At 41.9% G+C, this 21,163-nt stretch overlaps 2 protein-coding genes across 2 annotated transcripts; one reads left to right on the top strand and one right to left on the bottom strand.

Moving 5' to 3' along the window:
- Positions 1 to 41: 41 nt before the first annotated feature.
- mrpl51 (mitochondrial ribosomal protein L51) lies at positions 42 to 2,622 on the bottom strand. The gene is made up of 4 exons (XM_062538495.1): positions 2,459 to 2,622; positions 1,879 to 1,974; positions 1,685 to 1,792; positions 42 to 465 (listed from the first exon to the last, which is right to left on the bottom strand). Exons 2-4 carry the CDS (start codon positions 1,967 to 1,969, stop codon positions 269 to 271), a joined length of 396 nt encoding a protein of 131 aa, XP_062394479.1. The 5' UTR covers positions 1,970 to 1,974; positions 2,459 to 2,622; the 3' UTR covers positions 42 to 268.
- A 5,352-nt stretch (positions 2,623 to 7,974) lies between these two features.
- Positions 7,975 to 12,632, top strand: LOC134082048 (uncharacterized). Its single transcript, XM_062537684.1, has 8 exons — positions 7,975 to 8,151; positions 8,523 to 8,652; positions 9,016 to 9,242; positions 9,774 to 10,022; positions 10,330 to 10,704; positions 11,221 to 11,466; positions 11,807 to 11,931; positions 12,357 to 12,632. Exons 1-8 carry the CDS (start codon positions 8,112 to 8,114, stop codon positions 12,483 to 12,485), a joined length of 1,521 nt encoding a protein of 506 aa, XP_062393668.1. The 5' UTR covers positions 7,975 to 8,111; the 3' UTR covers positions 12,486 to 12,632.
- The last annotated feature ends 8,531 nt before the right edge of the window (positions 12,633 to 21,163 follow it).

Genomic DNA, 21,163 nt, shown 5'->3' with positions numbered 1-21,163 from the left:
TTATACATGTACTAGCAATGAAATACTGACACTTCTAACAATACCTGTTGGAATATCATATTTATTTACAAGATTGAGGACAGGTCAGAATTTGAAATTAACATTTTGCCAAAACATTCTGTTGAATCTGGAGGAATATCAAATCACATTGCAGTTGCACATTTTAAAAAAAAGAGAGAGACTCTAAGGGAAAGAAAAATAGGAAAAGAAAACACAACTTGCAGAGGAAAAAAACATCAGTCTAATTCATAACTGTCCATAAATATAATTAACGATGCTTCCCGTAGCGGTTGAAACGGCGGTACAGGTAACGGATGCGTTTATCCAGACTGTGCCGATCATCCATCATCATCCTGTCCCCAACCATCTTTTTCTTCCGGATCAAGCGTTCCAGTTCATTACCACTGAAACCTTTAAGCCAGACAGGTGCCTTTACAATGGATTTGGGATGCACTTTGAAATCTCCTGTGCCAACACAAATGCATTAAGTTAGGCAGACTTGTGAGGTTCTCATGCTGTGCACAGTGAACAAATGGTCTAAGTCATGGTTCCCACAGGTTCTTGAAATCCTTGAAAAATTCTACATAAGAAATATTAATCAAGACCGTCAACGCACGTGAAAATGAACATTGCTGATTTAATGTGCTTGGATTTATATTTAGTGTTAGAAAATGCAAGAGACCACATAATTTACCATCATTGACATGACCACGCAATTGAGAAATGTGGAGAATTGTTCACACATTCAAGCTCTCTTTTTCAATGTTGTCTGTGAGCTTCTATAAAGCCTAAAGCTGGAGTAGTGGCAGTCAGGTAAAACATGGCATTTGGTTACATCCTACAGACTGCATGAAAATAATGGAATAAGTTACTTAACACTGTAATTGTAACAGATATGTACCGGTACACCAATGAGTCAGAACATCATGACCAAGTAGTGTTGATTTGTTTTTAAGAATGCAACTTGTAAAGGCTTTGGACATGTTAACCTGTAAGAGACCGGCCTGGGCACACTAAGGATCTGAACAACTTTGACGAAGTCAAAATCGTAATGGCCCAAGGACTGGGTAGGTGCATCACTGAAATGACTTGAGGTACTCCCAGTCTGCAGTGGTACAGAACTACCCACTGGTCCAAATGGAGGAACAAACTATTAACTCGAGACTGGATAATAGCCAGCAAAGGTGTACCTGGTCTGATGGGTCTAGTTTTCTTCGGCATAATGCAAAGTCAGGTACATATGCATTGTTTACCACTGTTTACCTGGGGAAGTGACCGCACCAAGACAAGCACGGTGTGGGAAGAAGACAAACTAGTAAAAGGTGATGCTCTGGGCAACATTCTGCAAGAAAACCCTGCTTCCTAAATATTGTTGGTGAGTGACCATTTCACTCATTCAAGGGTAGGCCCAAATGACAGGGCCCCTTTCAATAGGACTGTCCAATACCAAACAATCTTTTGGGAGTGGTCATACAGTGAATGCTTTAACAGCTAGAGATGCATTAGTGACAGGCAAAGGACAAAACCGAATATTAGGCAGTAAGTCATGTTAATGTTTCAACTCACTGGTGTAACCTATATTTCAGTTGATGACAATTAATATGGTCATTGGTCACATTCTGCTGATGTTTTAGAATGTAACCTTAACAACAGGAATGAATGATATGAACACAAATGCACTTACCCAGAATCCCTATGTTGTCATAAACTCCAAACATGCTTCTTTTTTCTGTCCATCTGTCGACCACCTTTGGCTCAGGGATGGAATGCATCCGTATTCTAGTGCATATACCTGAATAGCCGCAATTGGACAACGTTATTATCACCGAGCTTAGATCTATGGCTGTCCACAGTTAATGCATACGTTTTAGGTCTTACTTGTGGAAAAGTGTCTGCTGCACTGCTGTAGAGCTACTGAGCTGTGGCAGACGGCGAGTCCAGCTCTGACCAAAGCCTCAAAGACAGACATCGTTCCTGTGAAATTGGCATGTGAGTTAAATCGGGGGTTTGTATACACATTCCTACTACAATCACCAATATATACTAACAGTATATGCTACGATGTAATCAAATTACTATCATCAATTCCCATATGTCTGACATTTAAACTAGCTGACTGCATTCACTCTCGCAAACAGAATAATGAATCAACCGCAAAGTAGAGCAATCTGAACTGCATTTATCAGGCATGGAAATGTGAAGAAAGGTCTACCAACTTAAGGGAAAATACAAACCATATTTAACTCGTTAGCAACAAACCCATCAGTATAAACACATCTAACTTACCCAGCTAGCATACCTGCTAACGTGCTAACAACTTTAAAACATGTGAGCCTGACGGTATGTCAGTCACAATATTCAGCTACGCTAAAACTAGCATGTGAACCGTGGGTTGTCATTGGTCTCAAAAACGGGCTATCGCTTTCAGTTTGAAAATTAGATGTAGAAATAAACCTACCTTTGAACCTCAAACCAAAGATGTTGAGGTTGAAATTATGTCTAGTACTAAATCAGTATTGTTCTGAACACAAACATCGTTTACAACACAAGTCAAGTGCTGCAAGGGCACGTAGCTAGCAGTCGCTGTCCATAATGCATTGCGTAGAGAGCGTAGTGTTTCATGGTAAATCTGATCAACGCCGCCAGGTGGTCAAGTCCAGTGTAGGCATTCTAATCTACAGTGAAAGAGTCGACAAGGCTGGACAAACAGTAGGCTATGTGGTTTACCTTTATCCTCCTTTTGTAGCCTACCCCATTGTGTCTTGCTTATTACACACAGAGGTTATTAAAACTGGTCTGAGAGCAAAGCCAAAGCCTAGGCTACTCATATAGCCCAGGTTATGACTGGCTGATGTGGGAAATAAATTCAGGGAAATATGACCCGTCACCGACCATTTGTCCCCTGCCTATGAAACTATATCAGGGGCACCTAGCTGCCCCCAAAGATTGGTAGCCTACACGTGAGAATAGGCCTATATGAATCTTATGGAAAAGCTCTGTCATTCCACCTACAATGTGACTCACACTTACCAAAAGAACTAGCCTAATAGATTGCTATCTGGTTTTAGGGTAGTAGTACTTCTGTGATGAATGTCCTAGTCACTAGTGTTTCTTGTGGGCCTATAGGCTAGGCCTATAGCCTACTTCTGTGGTAGTCTACACCGGTCAAAAGTTTGGGGTTCCATCCACTCCATTTCAGAATAGCCTACCAGCTGAGTGCATTATTTTAACCAGGGACACAGTTTTCAATCTACATTATGTGCTTAGGCTACATAATTGCAAAAGGGCTCTCCAACGTTTTCTCTCAAGATGAGAAAGGACCAAGGAGGAGTGAGCACTTTAAATCACCATTTAAAATTATATAATTAGTAGGCTAAACATAATGTGCATTTGGCATATTGGATAAATAGGCTTGCTCTCACTTAGTTTAGTTTATTAAGTAGAATTCAAGTTACGTTTCGAGCCGCATGGCTCTTCTTCAGACTTAGACAGTGAGGTAACAGAGCCATTGTAGTGCATAAACAGCATTATAAGAGTAGTAAGAATAAGTGTGCGTGCAGGATGAATTGAATGAAGAGCAGTAGAATCTAGCTATGTATATGTGTAATTACAGTATATATAGGCCTATGCATTGAGATGCAAGCCTATGGAATTGTAGCCTTCATCAAGGAAGTAAATAAATAATAATCATTAAAAAAAACATTCATTAACATTCATTAAAAAAGTCTTAATTAATGGCAATATGACCAGAATTTCAACTGTTCATGGATTTCATGAAGGCTACTTACTTAGCATGTGATTAGGATACAAATGTACATTTCTCTTTTAATTTGCATTACTAATTAGGTCTACGCAGCTTTTTGGGCAAGGACCTGAACAACGAAAGTAAAAAATTGAGACCTGGATAAAACTTTCTTTGTTATTCACAGATAACCTATAGTGATACACATGTCCATGTCAGTAAATGTTTAATTTAATTTCAAAACTGAAAGCAAAACATTCTACGTCAGTGTTGCATACTCATGCATATTGTTTTTTGCCATTGTTTCAATTTACATCTCTATAAAATCTCAGGCAATCCAACTGAAATGTAAGAATGAAACTTCATGCACATAGTCCAATAAAAACATGCCTAAACAAGATACTGTACTTGGCGATTTGACATGACATCTGAAACTATCTCAGCAACAGAGAAGTGACACCCCCCCACCGCGCGCGCACACACACACACACACACACACACACACACACACACACACACACGCACACACGCACACACGCACATACGCACACACTCACAAACAGGAAGTAAGGTAAACCGCTGTGTGGACCATGTGTAAGCAATCGAGTTGTTAACACTTTAAATACAGGTTATTAAGACTCAATCAGGCAATAGTGAACAATCACAAACACATTTTTATTTGCAGCAATGCACTTCAAGGGAGAGAGTTTTCATCCATCTCTATTTCATTTATTCATATTATTTGTTAGGGACCATGTACCATTTTTAACATAAATGCTGCCATTAGATGCATTGTTACACCTGCAGTCCCTAGCAGATCAGAAATATATTAGACTGACTGTCGTAATATTTTCCAACTAGTGCATGGTTTATTAATATGCATGTTCTATTTATGTTTGACACCCACATACGTTTGTGCTTTTTCCATACGAGGGGCTACCACCAGCCCACCTCACATCAAATTCAAATTCAGCGAAATATCAGCTGTAGGAAAGACCCCATCACTGAAAAAGGTATTTTTGAAAACCAAGCCTTGTGGCATTTAGTGTCTATGCTGTACAGTTGTGAGATCAGCTGATAAGGGAGCATATAGATAGATATGGATAATGGATTCATAGGTTTTTTTTTTTTTTTTAAATATATAGGCCTAGGCTATGCTAATAATAATAATAATAAAGTTTGATGTAAAAAACAAGCCATGAAGACTACCATGAGGGAAGGTCCCCATCCCTAACTAACTAACTTTAATGCCGTAATGCATTTGTTCTGGAGAACTCAGTGATACATGATTGAGAGAGTGAATTAACAGGCTATAAAAACAGAGTGGAAGGGGGAAGACTGGGTTCAAAGTAGCAGAGAGAGAGAGAGAGAGAGAGAGAGAGATGGTTTCAGTCTTACTGTAAACAGTATTGGTAAGGCTCGGCAGATCAGCTGAATGGAATTTATTTTCAAGTTAAAAGAAAATGAAATCTTGTTTGTGTCAGTTCTTCTCACACACAGTGACGTCAATGGAAATTAAAGGAGAACATTGCACATTGCACTCTGTCCTGGTTCATTTCTGCAAATAGAAGCAGATATGGGCAAAAAAGATGAGAACATCTATTTAACATCTAAAAGTGGTCTATATGCTGTGTGGTTCAGCTAAATGCCTATAGCCACTCAACTAGTTCCCCTGCAGGAAAACGTTTAAATGTGTTGCCTGCTGTACTTGCTTATGTTGCCTTAAATGAATGTGTGTGACCCTGTGTGGATAGAGTAACTCTCTTATCATGCATAATTGTCTATGCACTCCATATGCAAAGATGGTTATGCATAGCATAGAGTGACATATTGTGGCATGAACTAATGGTTGCTCACACAGCAATATAAGATGATCGTGCTGTTAACTTTTTCATGTCTTCTATAAGTCCAAATGATTCATATACAGTTTGCAGCACATCATTTGTATGTATTTCAGTGAACTGCATGCAGATTTTGAGCTAACTGAATCTCTCCATCAAAACATCTACTTTTGAGTCAGTTTAATTTCCATTCTTTTTGTCTTAGTTGAGGCTGAGTCAAAACCTACCTAACAAGACCTCATTGTGGTTGTATGCTTGATGCAATGCTCCCAAGAATTATATCACCTTAGGGAGCATACACACATACACAGTCACTACTGAAAGCCTACACACAAAATACTACCTTTTTGATGTTTTTTTCCCAGTCCAATGCGAAATCCAAAATCACACAATTTCATAATAGCCATTTCTCTGTGTGTGTTTTGTGATGTGATGCAAGCTAATGTTTGTTCATGTGAAGCAATGGTGCATATTTTCCATATTTTGGTTTTGCCTAGAGCATTTAGCCTTACAGAGAGTAGTGTGTGTTTTCTTGTTTATGCCACACAAAAAAAAGGCTGCACGCTTTTTCCATGTTGATGTTTCAGTTACAGAATCGTCCTCAAGTGGTGCAGAGAAAAAGTCAGCGTGCGGTGAGTGTCACCACCAGTAAACGTAGGAGAATCTGCTGACCAGGCTGCAATGTCTTCATGAACGCGTATACTAACACTAAGGCTTATCGAGTCACCTAGATAACACAATCCCACGGTTTCCACCCTGCTCTGAGCAAACGTCTAGAGATGAGCATGCACGTACTCTATGTCATGCACGTATGTCATGCTCATCTCTAGTCTTGAGCCATGCATGGCCAGTGTCAAAGTTGGTTTTGCAAGTCCAAGGTTACAATAACAACAGCGACACATTACATTAATTCAGCGCATTATCGGAATCGACAGTTATCGGAAGCTGTCAGAAAGACCGGAAGAAAGACACTGAGCATGAATAAAAAAAAAAAAAACAATTGTGACATTTTCCAACCAGTGCACGTTTTTATTGCATGTTCTATTTACATTTCACACCCACACACATTTGTGTATTTTCCATTCGAGGGGCTACCACCAGCCCACCTCACGTCGAACTCAGATTCAGCAAAACATCAGCTGTATAGGAAAGACCCTTTCACTGTAGCAGCCACGCGTGTCCCCTTTAAACACCACCAAAACCTCATCTGAAGACAAAAGAGAAAGAGAGAGCAGTGATGGGGGCCGAGATGATTCAAACACAGGGGGGCGAGAAGTGAAAACTGTGATGGCGTTGGCCCATATCTTGGTGGGGGTGCTGTGCTGTGGCAGCCAGGTCTGGCTTTGTGGTATTCTGAGGAAATGTTTACAGCTCTCTCGTAAAACTACGGGTCGGTCTCGACCTACATAGTAGTAGCAGCTGTAGTTTGTTTGCCTGACTGTTTGTCTGTTTGTCTCTGTCACTCTTCACTGACGTAAGGCCACTTCAGGCCACTTCATCTTTGAATGAAGCCATTTTACACCAAATCAACCGCTATCTTGCTACATGATCCATATTAGCTTCTAGTAATAAGATCCAGAGATAAAGACTACCTACCTACACCAATATGCAGATGTAAAGGGGAAAAAGATCAACACAAGCGAAAAGAAGAGACTGGAGGAGAGAGCTTGAGTCATTCTCATCAGCATACTCCCAGGAACAACCACATCTGAGGGCCCCATCGTTCCCTTCTTTACTGGAACGTGTGATACCCTGCATTGTTGACAGCATCTTTGTGAATATTCACCCCGTGGATCAGTAATGAGAAAGAAAGATTCAAATTTGTATGCGCTATCATAAACAAAACTGACTTCCAGAATGCTTTGTGGGGGAACCTGTTGTGCGCAATGGAGAATGTGAGGCTCCATGCAAAGCCAGCAAGAGAAGTGATCCTTCTGGCTGAATAAATAAATAGGCTGCATAAGTGAAACATTGATTGTGGAAACTCAACCATCACTGTTGGCCTATGAAAGAAAATCATGCCAGTCAATATGCTGACTTAGAGATATGACTTGATGGAAAATGTTCAGGCTTTCTGAAATTCTCACATAAACAAATACATAACTGATATGTGTACATCCATTACCAAAAGTGACAGACTGTGTACACATATTATGAGAAGCCAGAGAGAGAGATAGAGAGGGATTCCGTGGGAGCGTGTGGGTCACCCTCTCTGCCTGCCTCTCTCGTTTTCCGACTTGCGTCAATCAGAGAGTCTCAAACCACACCAGGCACCCTGAAGCTCGAAGTCATGTGACTCACACAGAGGAACTACCTTCATCCTGGCCGCCACCCACTCTTGCATATATATACACCACATTCTCACCTCAAACCTCTGTTGTTCACAGAGTGACAGGAACAGAGAGAGAAACGTTAGGCAGGCGCAGAAGTGGTGTCTCGAAGCAAATCAAAAAAGACAAATACAGGACTAAACGCCTGAAGGTTACCACTGAGATAGGGAGCGCACACTTGCATGCACACGCCTAAAGATGCTGTTCATACTTCTGGGAGTTGCATTTGCTGTGACAGGTGAGGGTGATGACAAAAAAAATAAATATAAAACTTAAGCTGAAATAACTTCAATATTTTGTATTTTTATTATTTGCATATTTTGTTATTTATTTATTTTATTATTTTTAGTCATCAAATTTATTTGGAAATATAAAAGTAAAATAAAAATGCATTTTAAGCATGTTATTTCAAAAAGCTATACTTCTAGGAAACTAGCATTTTCTGCTCTACTCTAAGTATGTACAGTATTTCTTTTTCAAGGCATAGTAATTCACAGAATTGTTCAGAAGCAGTCGTTTGCTGACGTGGGGACTCCCCTGCAGTGACTTTCATTCCCTTCATTAAAATAATTATTCACAATTCTTCCATTGTGTGTCTGTGGAGAGCAGGTGGCACCTGTGAGGCACAGTGGCTTGAGGTCACCGCACAGGAGGGCTCTCCGGCGGTGCTGCCTTGTGATGTGTCTGACTCACCGGCCACGCATTATGTCGCCTTCCAATGGATCAAGAAAGATTCACGGTACGTGTCTCTCTCTCTCTCGCTGTCTCCCTCCCCCCATCCGTCTCTCCTTCTGTGTTTCTCACCCTCAGTCTTTCCGTCTATATCTCTCTCCCTCTCTCCTTCTCTCTGTTGATTCTCTGTCAGTTTCTTTCTGTCATTCTCTCTCTCCCTCTCTCTCTCTCCCTCTCTTTCTCTCTCTCTGCTGTTTTGAACCAGTCCAAAACAGTCCAAACAAAAAGACAAATATACGCTCCACTTGCCTGTCTTATTCCCTATTCGCCCGTTCAATAATAACCCATAACAACCCCTCCAGCAGTCCTACCTCCTCTCAGCAGCAGACCTGTGACCCGTGTTCCTCTCCCTCTTCTCTTCCCCCCTCAGAAGCGAGAGCACCGTGTGCCGCCGGGAGAAGAGCGGCCTGGTCTACCGTGGCTCTGGTCTCGGCCACCGCAGCCACTGCCCCGGCACCCAGTCCGGCGACTACAGCCTGCACATCGACGCCGTCAGGGAGGAGGACGCAGGACAGTACGTCTGCAGCGTCCAGGCACCGAGACAAGGACGCAGGAGCCAACCAGCCACCAGGATGGTCATGCTTAGGGTCATGAAAGGTGAGCGCCTATGAGATGAGTCTGTTAGCCATGACTCCACAGAGCAGCTGAAGTCTGTTAGCCATGACTCCACAGAACAGCTGAAGAGTCAAGCTGGTCCCATTGAAGAGTGGAGTGGACATACTTGATCCAGTCTAGATCTGAGACAGATTCACCCCAGAGCAAGCAACACCATAAATACGTGCTGTTCTGTAATATTTTACAAAACATAAATGCAGATGAGCATTTTTAAAATATTTTTTTGTGTTTGCAAATTTTTAATGCAAAATTCTTCTGAGACAGAAGTCTAATGGTCTCTCTGCAGAAGAGACAAAGTAGTAAGTTTGATGCCCAAATATGGTTACATTCTATTTCTAACTGAACAAATGATGTGGTACAGCTCAGCAGTGCTCGTCTGGTCTCCTGTCCAAATTCATAGGCTGTTAATAGTTGGCAGAACATATACAGATCCATGTTATGCTGATAACGGCAACTCATGCTGATGATGGCATCCCGGTACACCTCTATAACTTTGTATCTTTCTCTCTCTAGTGTCTTTCTCACGCCCTGAGGCCATAGAAGGGGATTCACTGGAAGTGAATTGCATTGTGACTCCAGGCTACATAGTAAAGATGGACTACAGATGGAAGCTCAACGGTCTGGAGTACCAGACGGGGAATGCGTACCACCGGTCATCTTTCAAGATTCGCAGGGTGTCCCAGAGTGACCGGGGGGACTGGACCTGCCGCGTTAGCTACAAAGGCAAAGAGGCAGAAGCGACGCAGTTCCTCAGAGTGAAAGGTGCGGAGGCAATGACGAGACATGATGTCTTTTTTACTACCATTTTAAGGCAATTGTGATCGCGCTTCAAATAACGCCTCAAACGCCTCAAAATAACGCAGTCAAGTAAATGTTGTGTTGACAAATTTGCAAATTGTCAAGTTTATGTGTAATGAAAAATGTTTGAAAACATTTGTGTGATTTTTTGTTCTCCTCTAATGTGATGTCCTCTCTGCACTCTCCTCTCTTGTCCTTCCCTCTCTCGACTGCTCCATTGCCTCCATCTACCCCTTTCCCCTCTCTGCCTCTCCACTCTCTCCACCTACAGGCGTAGAGCACCCACCAAATGACAAAGCCCTTGTGTACGCTGCCATTGGCTCCGACAACACCACCCTCCCCTGCGTGTTCTCCGAGGGCCTGACCCCTAACGCAACCTGGAGCAGGCTCTCCAAGGGGTCCTCCTCCTCCTCCTCCTCCTCCTCCTCTTCCACTTCTTTCTATAAACTTGCCAGCTCTTCACGTCGTCACCTGCCTCCCCCTCTCCCGCTCTCGTTCACCCATCCACCGCTGTCCTCCTCATCTCCCTGGGACCAGTCGGCGAGGCTGCAGCGTGTGGAGGTCGGAGACGAGGGGAGTTACGTGTGTTCGGGACGAGTGGAGAGCAGGCAGGTGCAGAGGGAGCTGGAGCTGGTGACTGCTCGAGGTAAGAGGGGGAAAAAATGATCAACTAAACATGTTACATACTCATACACATTCATTACTCATTAGGGGCAGCCGTGGCCTACTGGTTAGGGCTTCGGGCTTGTAACCTGAGGGTTGCCGGTTCGATCCCCGACCAGTCCACGGCTGATGTGCCCTTGAGCAAGGCACTTAACCAGTTATACTTAAAAGAGAGAATCCCGCACACAGTCCATTACGCATGCAAACATTTATTCACGATGTTTCGATCATAGACCTTCCTCAGGTGAACGTACACTTCACATTCTGATGGACAGTGTGCAGGATTCTCTCTTTTAAACATACTCACATACACAGACAGTAACCCATCACCATAGGGTTATAGGTCAATACTATCAGCAATGAAACCATGCTACACCATTCGTTAACAGCTTATAAACAATGGACATTTGATAGGAACATATAGTTGTCTGTACTCATTGTAATGTATGATGCACATGGTTAGCTAAAACACCATCCTCTTTTTTTTTGTGGACCGTAGTGCTCAGTTCCCCATCTACAAAGAGAACTCCATTGACTCTGACGTGTCAGCTGAGCAACGACAGAGAAGTGACCAAGTACGAGTGGGTCCGTGTTACCTATGACAACAACTCTGTGGCCACGGTAATCCCTGTGGGAAAGAACAAGACTCTGAAGCTGACTGAGGACGAAATGGGCGAGTGGGTCTGCCGTTACTACGGGGAGAGAGGGTTACTGGGGAACATCACCCACCACGTACACCTCATGGGTACGTACTGTACAGCAGGCTCATTTCACAGCGTTGGGAACGCAGAACACTTGTAACACCCACAAAAAAATAAGTACCAGCCATAGTTTTGACATAAATGATTATTATGGTATGCATGCTTATTTTAGATATTTAGATGAATTACCATAAACGTTACCCACACCTAGGGAAGCCTATTTTGTAACAACATGTGTTAACTTGAGTACATTGTATTGATTTTTTCATAATCATTTTTTTTTAATGTGCTTTAGCTCCAGACAAATAATGTGTTGTGGAGACAATGTAGCATTTCTTCTCATTAAATAAATCATGTCTAATAAGTAATGTTGCTTTTCTGTAGGTGGTCTGGAGTCAGGGAGACCGGAGGAGCAGAGCTCTAGCAGGGGAGCGCTGGTCATCGGCTGTGGACTCTTCGTCCTGCTGGTTCTCCTCATCGCACTGCAGATCTACAGGAACCGCCAAAGGGTGAGTTATTCCTGGACTTTTGTTCATGTCTTACATAGACACTATTATGGAACGTTGTATCTTTCAAAGAGGGTAAATGTTGGGGATTTTGAAAAAGAGATCAAATACTGTACAGTATTTGAGTTGTCTGAAGTTCTTTCCACAGAGGTTGAAATCAAATGAACAGTTCATATTTAAGTTAATATTAGTCATAATACATTTGGTCAAATTGATATTTTTGAATTGAGCATCAAAGAACATCACAATATGCATCCTATTACCGTTTTGCTGTAATCCTCAATTTCTATGTTTCTGTATTGCGTCTGCCAATTTGCCATAACCATAAGCATTACCATAAACATATCAAGCTTGTTACATTTTGTTAAGTGATTCATCACTGTGAAGCCGACTCTGTATACTAATTTATGTTAATTTGTGGCCTGCAGAGGAAAATGATCCTGCCCTACCCAGCCCTGGAGAACATAGTTCACACGCTCGCCAACGAACGAGAGAGGCGAGAGAGGTGTGGAATCAACGTGAAGAAAAGCAGTGGGCCCGTGGAAGACCAGGCCTGAAGTAGACAACATTACATCAGTCATAATCAGAGTTATAATCCAGCCATACAACTTTTTTACTCAGCATTTATATATGTATATGTAACTCTGTATGTGTAAGTGCGTGCAAACATTGTGTGTGTGCATGTGTGTGTGTGTGTGTGAGGCGGGGGGGGGGGGGGGGGGGGGTCAATGTACGGGTGTTGTTTGTGTGTGTGTGTGCATGTGTGTGTGTGTGCATGTGTGTGTGGGTGAGTATACGCGTGTTAGTGTGTGTGGTGTGAGTGTTTGTGTCCAATCATTAATCCTTACTGAGACAAAAAGTTCAAACATATGTAGCAGCCATGTATATAATAAATGCCTTATAACAGCTCTGTAAATACTCACGTTCACTACAAAAATGAGGTAATCTTGTATATAAGAAAAACATTTTGTATAATCCTGTGACAGTGAACATTCATATTTGCACGTATGTTTATATATTGTGTCAAAATAAACACATATAAATATATTAATGACGCCAAGCAGTCTTTTTGATTTTGATCATGAGATTCATTTAGCTCATATCATATATAGAATGCTGTTACACTATGTCAAGTAAGTGAAATAGCCATTCACTCGTAAGTTTCTCTATGTATGTGTGTGTGTGTGTGTGTGTGTGTGTGTGTGTGTGTGTGTGTGTGGCAGACAGACAGACAGAAAATATGAGAACCATCATTATGAGTATGTTGAAAGGGCAACCATGAAATATTACGTAGTGACATATTCATTCTTACTCATAAAACTGGTTAATAGTCATGTGCAGTTACTGATCAATAAATGAACGTATTCTGAAAGTACCAGCAGCATCATCCTTTTAGTTAGAATACTGATGTGTAATCCTGTTGTAGTACCAAAAGCATAAGCAGATATTCAGTGTTTTAATTGATATACAACATCTACAATATATAATTACAAATGCAATATTTACATTTGCAGAATAATTACACAGTGTTAGTATATTCAAAGAAATTACAAAAGGCTTTAATGTGCATGCACTCAATTTTCATTAAAAAACGAAAGACAGCTGAAGATACACCCTAAAAGAGACTGAGATTTTCTCCGCTCTGAAATGATACCTTGCTGAAGTCAAATCAAAAAGATTTTTCTCTAAACATAAATGGTAAGCAAATGGTCTGATGTTGCCTGGGCTAGACAAATGTGCTGTACAATCTAAGTTTAAACAAACTCTTCTTTTTCTTTTTCTTTCTTCTTGCTACGGGGTCTATACCCAAGAAACCTCACTACACTGGCCCTCCTCTTGTGGACCTTTTTGACTGACGTCAATAGAAGTTAGTGTTTTCTCTACCTTGTCCCAGCTATCGTCATTTTCTGGAGACAAGAAGCGGGTGATTTCTTGATCGGCAAAGCACTAGCCTGGCCAGACGATGGCGGCCCCCCCATGTACGCATGGGCCTGAAAGAAGAGAAAAACAAAACAACAGGAAGGGGGTGTTCAGTTCATGTTCCACTGACGTGACATTTAACTTAAGACAAAATGTCCACAGCTGTGTTGAAGGCATGATTATTTTAAATTGGGCTTAAAAAAAAACAACTTTCCACTGTCCAGTAAAACCGGTATTGTCAGAGTCATATTGTCACTGGTGGAAGAGGCAGACTTGAGATCTATTTCAAGCTCATTTCCACTCTTGACATAATAATTTCCCTTCATGAATATACATGTTACTGAGCAACTGTAACAGACTGTGTTTCCATTTAATGGCATACGTGCATCCTGTCATTGTCAATAGACCACACGTAGAGACAATATTTACATTTCAGAATAATTTCATATAAAGCTTGTGTGTTATGACCAAAATACCAAAAAGAGATTTTCTTCTGATGATTATTTTGCTCACTTTCCCCAACCTATTGGATTCTGATATACAGTACTGTATCTTGGTTTCCTGATGGTTTATGCAGCTTAGCAAATTACAGCATGCCCTATAAACCTAGTCTATATAACTGAAACAAAATTACCTTCCCACTATCTTACAGTTCCATGTCATATTCATTCACTTGGTTCTTCATCGTTTTCTTTGACGTAGTTCAAAGATGAACTGCGCTTTGTTTTAATCCTTAGGTTCTTCTGGTGCCACAGTTGAGGTAAAACTTCAGAACAACCAAGAAGGACTCGCACACAGAGGGCCAAAGCGCAGCTACAGTATATAGGAGAAGGATTTTTGCCTCTTTGGCTCAACTTATAAGCAAGCAAATTATTTCTAATTTTTCCATGAGCTTAGCAAAAACTTTGTCTAGGATACTTGTGGCAAAAAAAACTTGCCAAAGAGTTTGTTTGCCTCCACCTGGAAATCATTATCCCTTGAGCAGCAGTGTCTATGAAGTCTTAGAGGAAGCATTTTGCTAAGACTAATGGAAAGAATAGACGAAAGTTGAACCAAAGAGGCAAAAAGTCTGGGTCAAGTCCCGTAGCTGTCTCTCTCTCTGTTATTCCAGGAGCCAAGTTGTGACAGCATCCCTTCCCTTGTAGTATTTGCCCAGTTTGTACTGACTGTGCCAGATAGATGAGTAGATAGATACACAGATAGTACTGTAGATGGATGGATGGGACATTGTGTAAGATGCAAATGAAAACAGATTGTGATACGCTGCAAACCTCTTGAACTCATATTTAGTTGCAAAAAAGACACAGATAACATATCAACATATCATATGTTCATTTTGAATTTGATGCCAGCCACGTGTAGAAAAAAGCTGGGTGATTAACAAAATGCTGCAAAAGTTGTGCAATGATTAAAAAAGGAGGAACGTTTCACAACTAATTAAGGTAACTGGCAACACAATTGGGTATGAAAAAGAACATCCCAGACAGGCAATGTCTCTTAGAAGTAAAGATTCATCACTCCGTGTAATAATGTGTGAAACAATGTCATTTTAATGCTTCTTCACATGAAATGTGAGGTACTTGGTTAGTTCATCATCTACAGGACATGATACAATTGAAACATTCAGAGAATCCTTAGAAATCTTTGTAAACAAGGGATAGAGCTGTACGCAAACCTGGCCAATAAAGCTGCTTCTGATTCTGAAACAATATTGGATGGCCATCATCTTCTGGACCTCAGATGGCACTGCATCAAAACCAGACCTGTTTCTGTAAAGAAGGTCATGGAATGGGCTTAGGAAAACCTCTGATAACCATTGTCTATCTGCACAGTTTGATACTAGTTTCAAAAACGTTAAACCGTCTTATCTGGGCCCAAACTTGTTTAAAATGGACTGAGATTACATGGAAAATGGTCCTGCGGTTAGACCATTCAAAGTTTGCCATTCTTTTTCGAAATCATGGACTCATCTGGGATTAAAGAGGAGAGGGCCTACAGTATATAGTATAGGCTACAAGTCAAACCTATCCAACTTGTTTTAGTGCTCAGTTCAACACCCAACATCTATGACAGTGTGAAGATGCATTCGTGCACATCTGGCAAAGCACAATCAATTCTGAATGAATGAAAGGTTTTGGCAACATATACTGCCACTGCCAAAGCAATGTCTTTTCCAGGGAATACCGTGAATATTTCAGGAAAACAATAGCAAAATGCATTCTGCACATATTTAAACAATAATTCTCACAGAGGAAGAGTCCAGGTGATTGATCAAATCTGGCCTGTCAGCAGTCCAGACCTGTCAAAAGGTGCATCATCATTAACCCCTGTTAAGCAACTTATATCCTATATCGGACAGGAATGTGAAATCATTTCATTCTCAAAACTCTAGCAACTAAATAGATAGATAGCTAGATATATATATATATAGATAGATACTTTATTGATCCCCAAGGGGAAATTCAAGAAGTGTCTCCTAACTAACTAGAACTAGTCTCCTCAGTTCCTAAACACATTACAGAATTGTATTAAATGAAGAAGAGAAGCAACACAGTGGTAAATTACATTATCGCATTCTGTTTTATTTGTTTTATTTGCATTTTACACCACGCCCCAACTTTTTCTGATTTGGTGTTGTACCTTTGACAACAAATAAAAAGGCACTGTCAGAAACAGCAACTGACTGTGCAGTGTCCATTTTATATTGCTCAGAATGGTGATTGTAGAGGTGATGAAAGATTTCTTGAAGATGTTTTTCAGGGTCAGCGGAACTTTGTAACTTCTTCCTGATGGTACGCCTAGTAACTGGAAAGAGTGGTGGAGGGGGCGAGAAGCTAATTCAAGAACTTAACAAGGTGTGAACTGAGTCTGCACCAAGAGCCACCACGCACAGACATGTCCAGGAAATGGGCTACTCCTAGTGTCAAGCAGAGGCGGACATCCGAGGTTCGAAAAGTAGAGTCCTGGCAAGTATTTTATCTAACCATTTAGTAAACCAGCTCATCCTCAGCAGCCAGGTAGATCAGATCATTAGTGATATCACCTGTGTTACATGCAGAGGTATAAAGAATATATGGCAGGACTTTTACTCTCTAGAACCGAGATGTCCACCTCTGCTGTCAAGTCAGAGAAAAGGTTAGAGTGTCTTACCTGGGTTAAGGAGAGACAGCTGGACCGTTGCTCAAACTCAAAACTCAGAATCCAAATCTCTGGAAGTCCAGGAATGATGTTTCTACAGTTAGTGATGATTTGGGGTGCCATACTGTCTGCTGTCATTACTGTGCTCGATTGGCCAGACAACTCGTCTGACCTGAACCAGACTCTAGAATCTAAAGGCCGGTCTCTTACAGGTTAACATGTCCAAAGCTTTTTTTTCCTCCCGCCTGTTAGTGTGTTCCTGTTACTTAATTTTTGCCTTCTTGGTCGTATGTTGCTGTGTAGTGGGATGTAACAGTGCAACAGTGCAAGAATGGATTAAATGAGTGAGCAGTGAACCAATGTTAAAATGTCCTTGCTGACATGAAAACTTCTGTGTCTCCTCAGGTGGAGGCGCTGTTGTGCCTGACTTGCTCTTTGACTCCCTAAACTTGCATTGTTTTTGTCTGTAACTCAGCATTTTTGCTGATGTCATTTCCTCAGTTAACTATTAAAGTGAAATCCTTTCCTCTGATTGACTGACAGCATTGTTATCATGCCGGGTTGATGCTGGGTTTAATGGCCCCTGCTGCACTTCTCTGCCGTGAAGTCTATCTAGGCTACTGTATTTATCTATCTATCTATCTATCTATCTATCTATCTATCTATCTATATCACTGCTATCCAGATTACTCCATTTGTCATTTCCACTGGATCTTTTTTTTTAAGCTGGGCAACCACAAAATTGATTATGTGTTGTCCGACTGGATGATCATGATACATTTGCCATCTGATGCATATCGTCCCTAACCTGACTTTCGCCCGATCCTGTAGTTCGCTGTCTGCTTCAGCTCAGCGAAACGCCTCTGGTGGAGCATGGCGGAACTACAAGGGTCTGGCGAGAGTCAGGCTATATCGTCCCACCAGTGGATCAGTTACCCCACTACTGTTATACACCATTTGAAAGGTTGGACTCTTGAAAATCCAAAATTTTAAATTATTTTTTTATGTACAATCACTACACTTGTGAATATTGTAAGATTAATTTTACTCTGTCTCAATTAAATTGAATCAAAAATGCCCTCCTACCCCTCCTCTGCTTTTGGTGATACCCTGACCTCTAGCTGCAGTGTGGCTGCATTACAATAAGTAGATGCTTTGAATTGAATCTTCATGATGTTTTTATTCAATATTACTTGTACAGATGTATGGTCTATCTTATACACAAACATTAACCAACGAAGTAAATGCACGCTATATTTGTTTATCCAGCAAATAACGATGTCCACAGACAAGGAATGAGCATGTTGCATGATTTTTATGAAAGTATGATGCATTGCGACATCGAAGCAAGTCAAATTTGTAGTTTCTTCTGTCATTACTAGAAATGCAGTTTCAGAGGAATTACAACAGTGGATGGAAAGCTGCTGGCTTATTGCTGGTGTAAACCACCTCTGGTTGGTTACCAGAGACACATACACAACACACATACAGTACACAATAGGGGAGAGTGGGGGCAGTTGCACCACTTTTTACCTTTCCTTGTATATCTCAGAGACCGTTTTCAATAGAAAGACAACATTTGTATATGTTTAGCCCACATCTACCCATCGACATCACATTTGGATTGCCTGTTCGTGGAGTTCAATCAACCTCCCACTCTGAGTATGTGAGAAAGCTGAAGTCTCACCTCAAAGAGAGTTACGAACTGGCATTGCAAAATGCAGAGAAAGTTGCTGCCCGAAACAACAAGCGTTTTGACAAGTCTGTCCGGGAGTCTACTCTGAAAGAGGGAGACCGTGTCTTGGTTCGAAACATGCGACTACGGAACAAGCATAAACAGGCAGATCGGTGGGAATCCAGTGTCTACAGAGTGATCAAGCAAGTGGATGACTTACCTGTCTATGTAGTCCAACCTGAGGAGACCGACGGTGCAACGCGCACTCTCCACAGAGACCTGCTGTTGCCTTGTGGAGCATTGACTGATGAGGAACCTCCAGAGCAGCCTGAGAAGCGAATGACACGACGACCCCGAACAAGGAACCACCCTGTTCAGCCGTCTGAAACTGAAGCTTCAGACCCTGAGAGTGATGACTCCTGCTCGGAAAGTCCCCCGACTCTTCACGAGACAAGATTCTCAAGGATCTTCAAGATTCCCAAGGGCCGCCATGACTCCTCAACTGTTCTCCCAGCTGGACCTGAAAGGCTAGACGGATACTTACCTCTAGGATCCCTGGATGATGCCTTACCTGTCCATGGTGCTGCCGTGCCTGAAGGTCCTGTCCATGCTGCCGCCGCCGAGGGTCCAGTTTGTGGTGTTGCCGCTGCCGAGGGTCCTGTCCGTGGTGTTGCCGCCGTTGCTGAAGGTCCTGTCCATGCTGTCGCTGCCGAGGGCCCTGTCCATGGTGCTGCTGAGGGTCCTGTCTCTGCTGTTGCCGCTGGAAGTCCTGTCTCTGCCGCTGGAAGCCCTGTCTCTGCTGTTGCCGCTGGAAGCCCTGTCTCTGCTGCTGGAAGCCCTGTCTCTGCTGTTGCCGCTGGAAGTCCTGTCTCTGCCGCTGGAAGCCCTGTCTCTGCTGTTGCCGCTGGAAGCCCTGTCTCTGCTGCTGGAAGCCCTGTCTCTGCTGCTACCACAGAAGCTGAAAGAGCAGCGTTCGGTGAGAATAACTTACCTGAGCTTGTGAATGACTGTTGGAGAGATATGGCAAACGAGTCTCAAGATGACCCCCTCTTTGGGAACTTGGAGAATGAGCCCTCTGAAGTACCTGAACTCCATGAAGTGCCAGATGATAAAGTGCCTTCTGAGGATCCTCCCACCAGGAGATCTGAGAGATCACGGAGAGCTCCCAGCCGTTTTCAGTATTCCCAGTTAGGAAACCCCCTGATCTTGTTTGCCCACACCATTTTAGAAGGTTTACTGTAAGCATGCCCTAACCTCCTTTAATGAATTAGATAATCACTCACTCCTTAGAATCTAGCTTTTAGTGCAAAACCCATTAGAACCCTTGAAGGGACTCAAGGTAACTTAAGGGGGGAGGGTGTAACCCACCTCTGGTTGGTTACCAGAGACACATACACAACACACATACAGTACACAATACACATGAAAACATTTGTTTCTGTTGCACTGCTCCAGTTGTTGCATCTCATGGAGTGCTGGTTGCTAGGCGACCGTTCTGTTTAAGCTTTCCTATCGACTTTTCACTTTTTTGATTCCTGGCTTTGAGACCTCCACCCGTTTGAATTCCCCGTGAACTTCTTGATTAATCACTCATCTTTCACCTTTCTTTCACCTTCCTGAATCATCTCTACTGTATCAACTCCTTTTCTTGACGATCTTCTTTTTCGTCAAGAAAGTCTGCATTCTTCCCCGTGACACTCCGATTGTTTTTTTTTTTTATATGTTATGAATCCTGACTGAACCCTTGATGGCGAGCCTACCCACCCGATCCTGACCTGATCCCCTTGAACCTGGAGCAACCCTAGAAGACCGGACCTCCTGCCCTACCCCAGATAAGCCGTCACTTACACTGATCAAAAACACTCGACACTCCCTTGGACTGTTCCTTTACCATTTCCCCCTTTTTTTTACCCTCTATCCCAAGGACCATCCATTTTTCCCTTTTTGCATTTTTTTGTGGACATTGCCTATTTTTATTTTCAGAGCTCTGCTTTTCTTTGTTCATTTGACTATTTATGTTTTTTTATTATTTTATATAAATAATATATATATAATTATTATTAGATATGCTATAGGCCTACATACTTAACCAGAATTGAGTATATAACCTGAACTCTCCCTATCCTTTATTATTGGTTAATAAATTATTGTTTTTATTTATATACATTGACTCTGTTGTATGTCAATCTACTGCTTCTCCAGTAGCGAACCTAGCTTCATAAGGCCCAAGGATATTTCCATTCCCCTTTCTTATCCCTTTTAACTCGCTGCTGTATTTCCAGCCTAAGCATAGATTCATGCTGTGTAGGCTAATTCTTGTAGCCCATTATTATTACCCAGAGTAGAGGCGCTACACTGGCTTCCTGAAAAAAAAAAAAATCCATGCATGCACTATATTGCCAAAAGTATTAGTAAAGGTAAGGTCACCTGCCTTGACTCGCATATGAACTTAAGTGACATCCCATTCTTAATCCATAGGGTTTAATATGATGTCGGTTTACT

This window comes from Sardina pilchardus, chromosome 6 (genome assembly GCF_963854185.1).
Source record: "Sardina pilchardus chromosome 6, fSarPil1.1, whole genome shotgun sequence".
Lineage (NCBI taxonomy): Eukaryota > Metazoa > Chordata > Actinopteri > Clupeiformes > Clupeidae > Sardina > Sardina pilchardus.
Note: the sequence above shows the minus strand (reverse complement) of the source record. Positions and strands in the feature narration are given on the sequence as shown.

Bases quoted from the DNA above. Each gene is read 5' to 3' on its own strand.
- LOC134082048 (XM_062537684.1), top strand. From the start codon at position 8,112: ATGCTGTTCATACTTCTGGGAGTTGCATTTGCTGTGACAG. The intron at 9,243-9,773 runs GTGAGCGCCTAT...TTCTCTCTCTAG, and splicing joins CATGCTTAGGGTCATGAAAG to TGTCTTTCTCACGCCCTGAG. The intron at 10,023-10,329 runs GTGCGGAGGCAA...CTCCACCTACAG, and splicing joins GCAGTTCCTCAGAGTGAAAG to GCGTAGAGCACCCACCAAAT.
- mrpl51 (XM_062538495.1), bottom strand. From the start codon at position 1,969: ATGTCTGTCTTTGAGGCTTTGGTCAGAGCTGGACTCGCCGTCTGCCAC. The intron at 1,793-1,878 runs GTAAGACCTAAA...GCGGCTATTCAG, and splicing joins CAGCAGACACTTTTCCACAA to GTATATGCACTAGAATACGG. The intron at 466-1,684 runs GTAAGTGCATTT...GTGTTGGCACAG, and splicing joins TGACAACATAGGGATTCTGG to GAGATTTCAAAGTGCATCCC.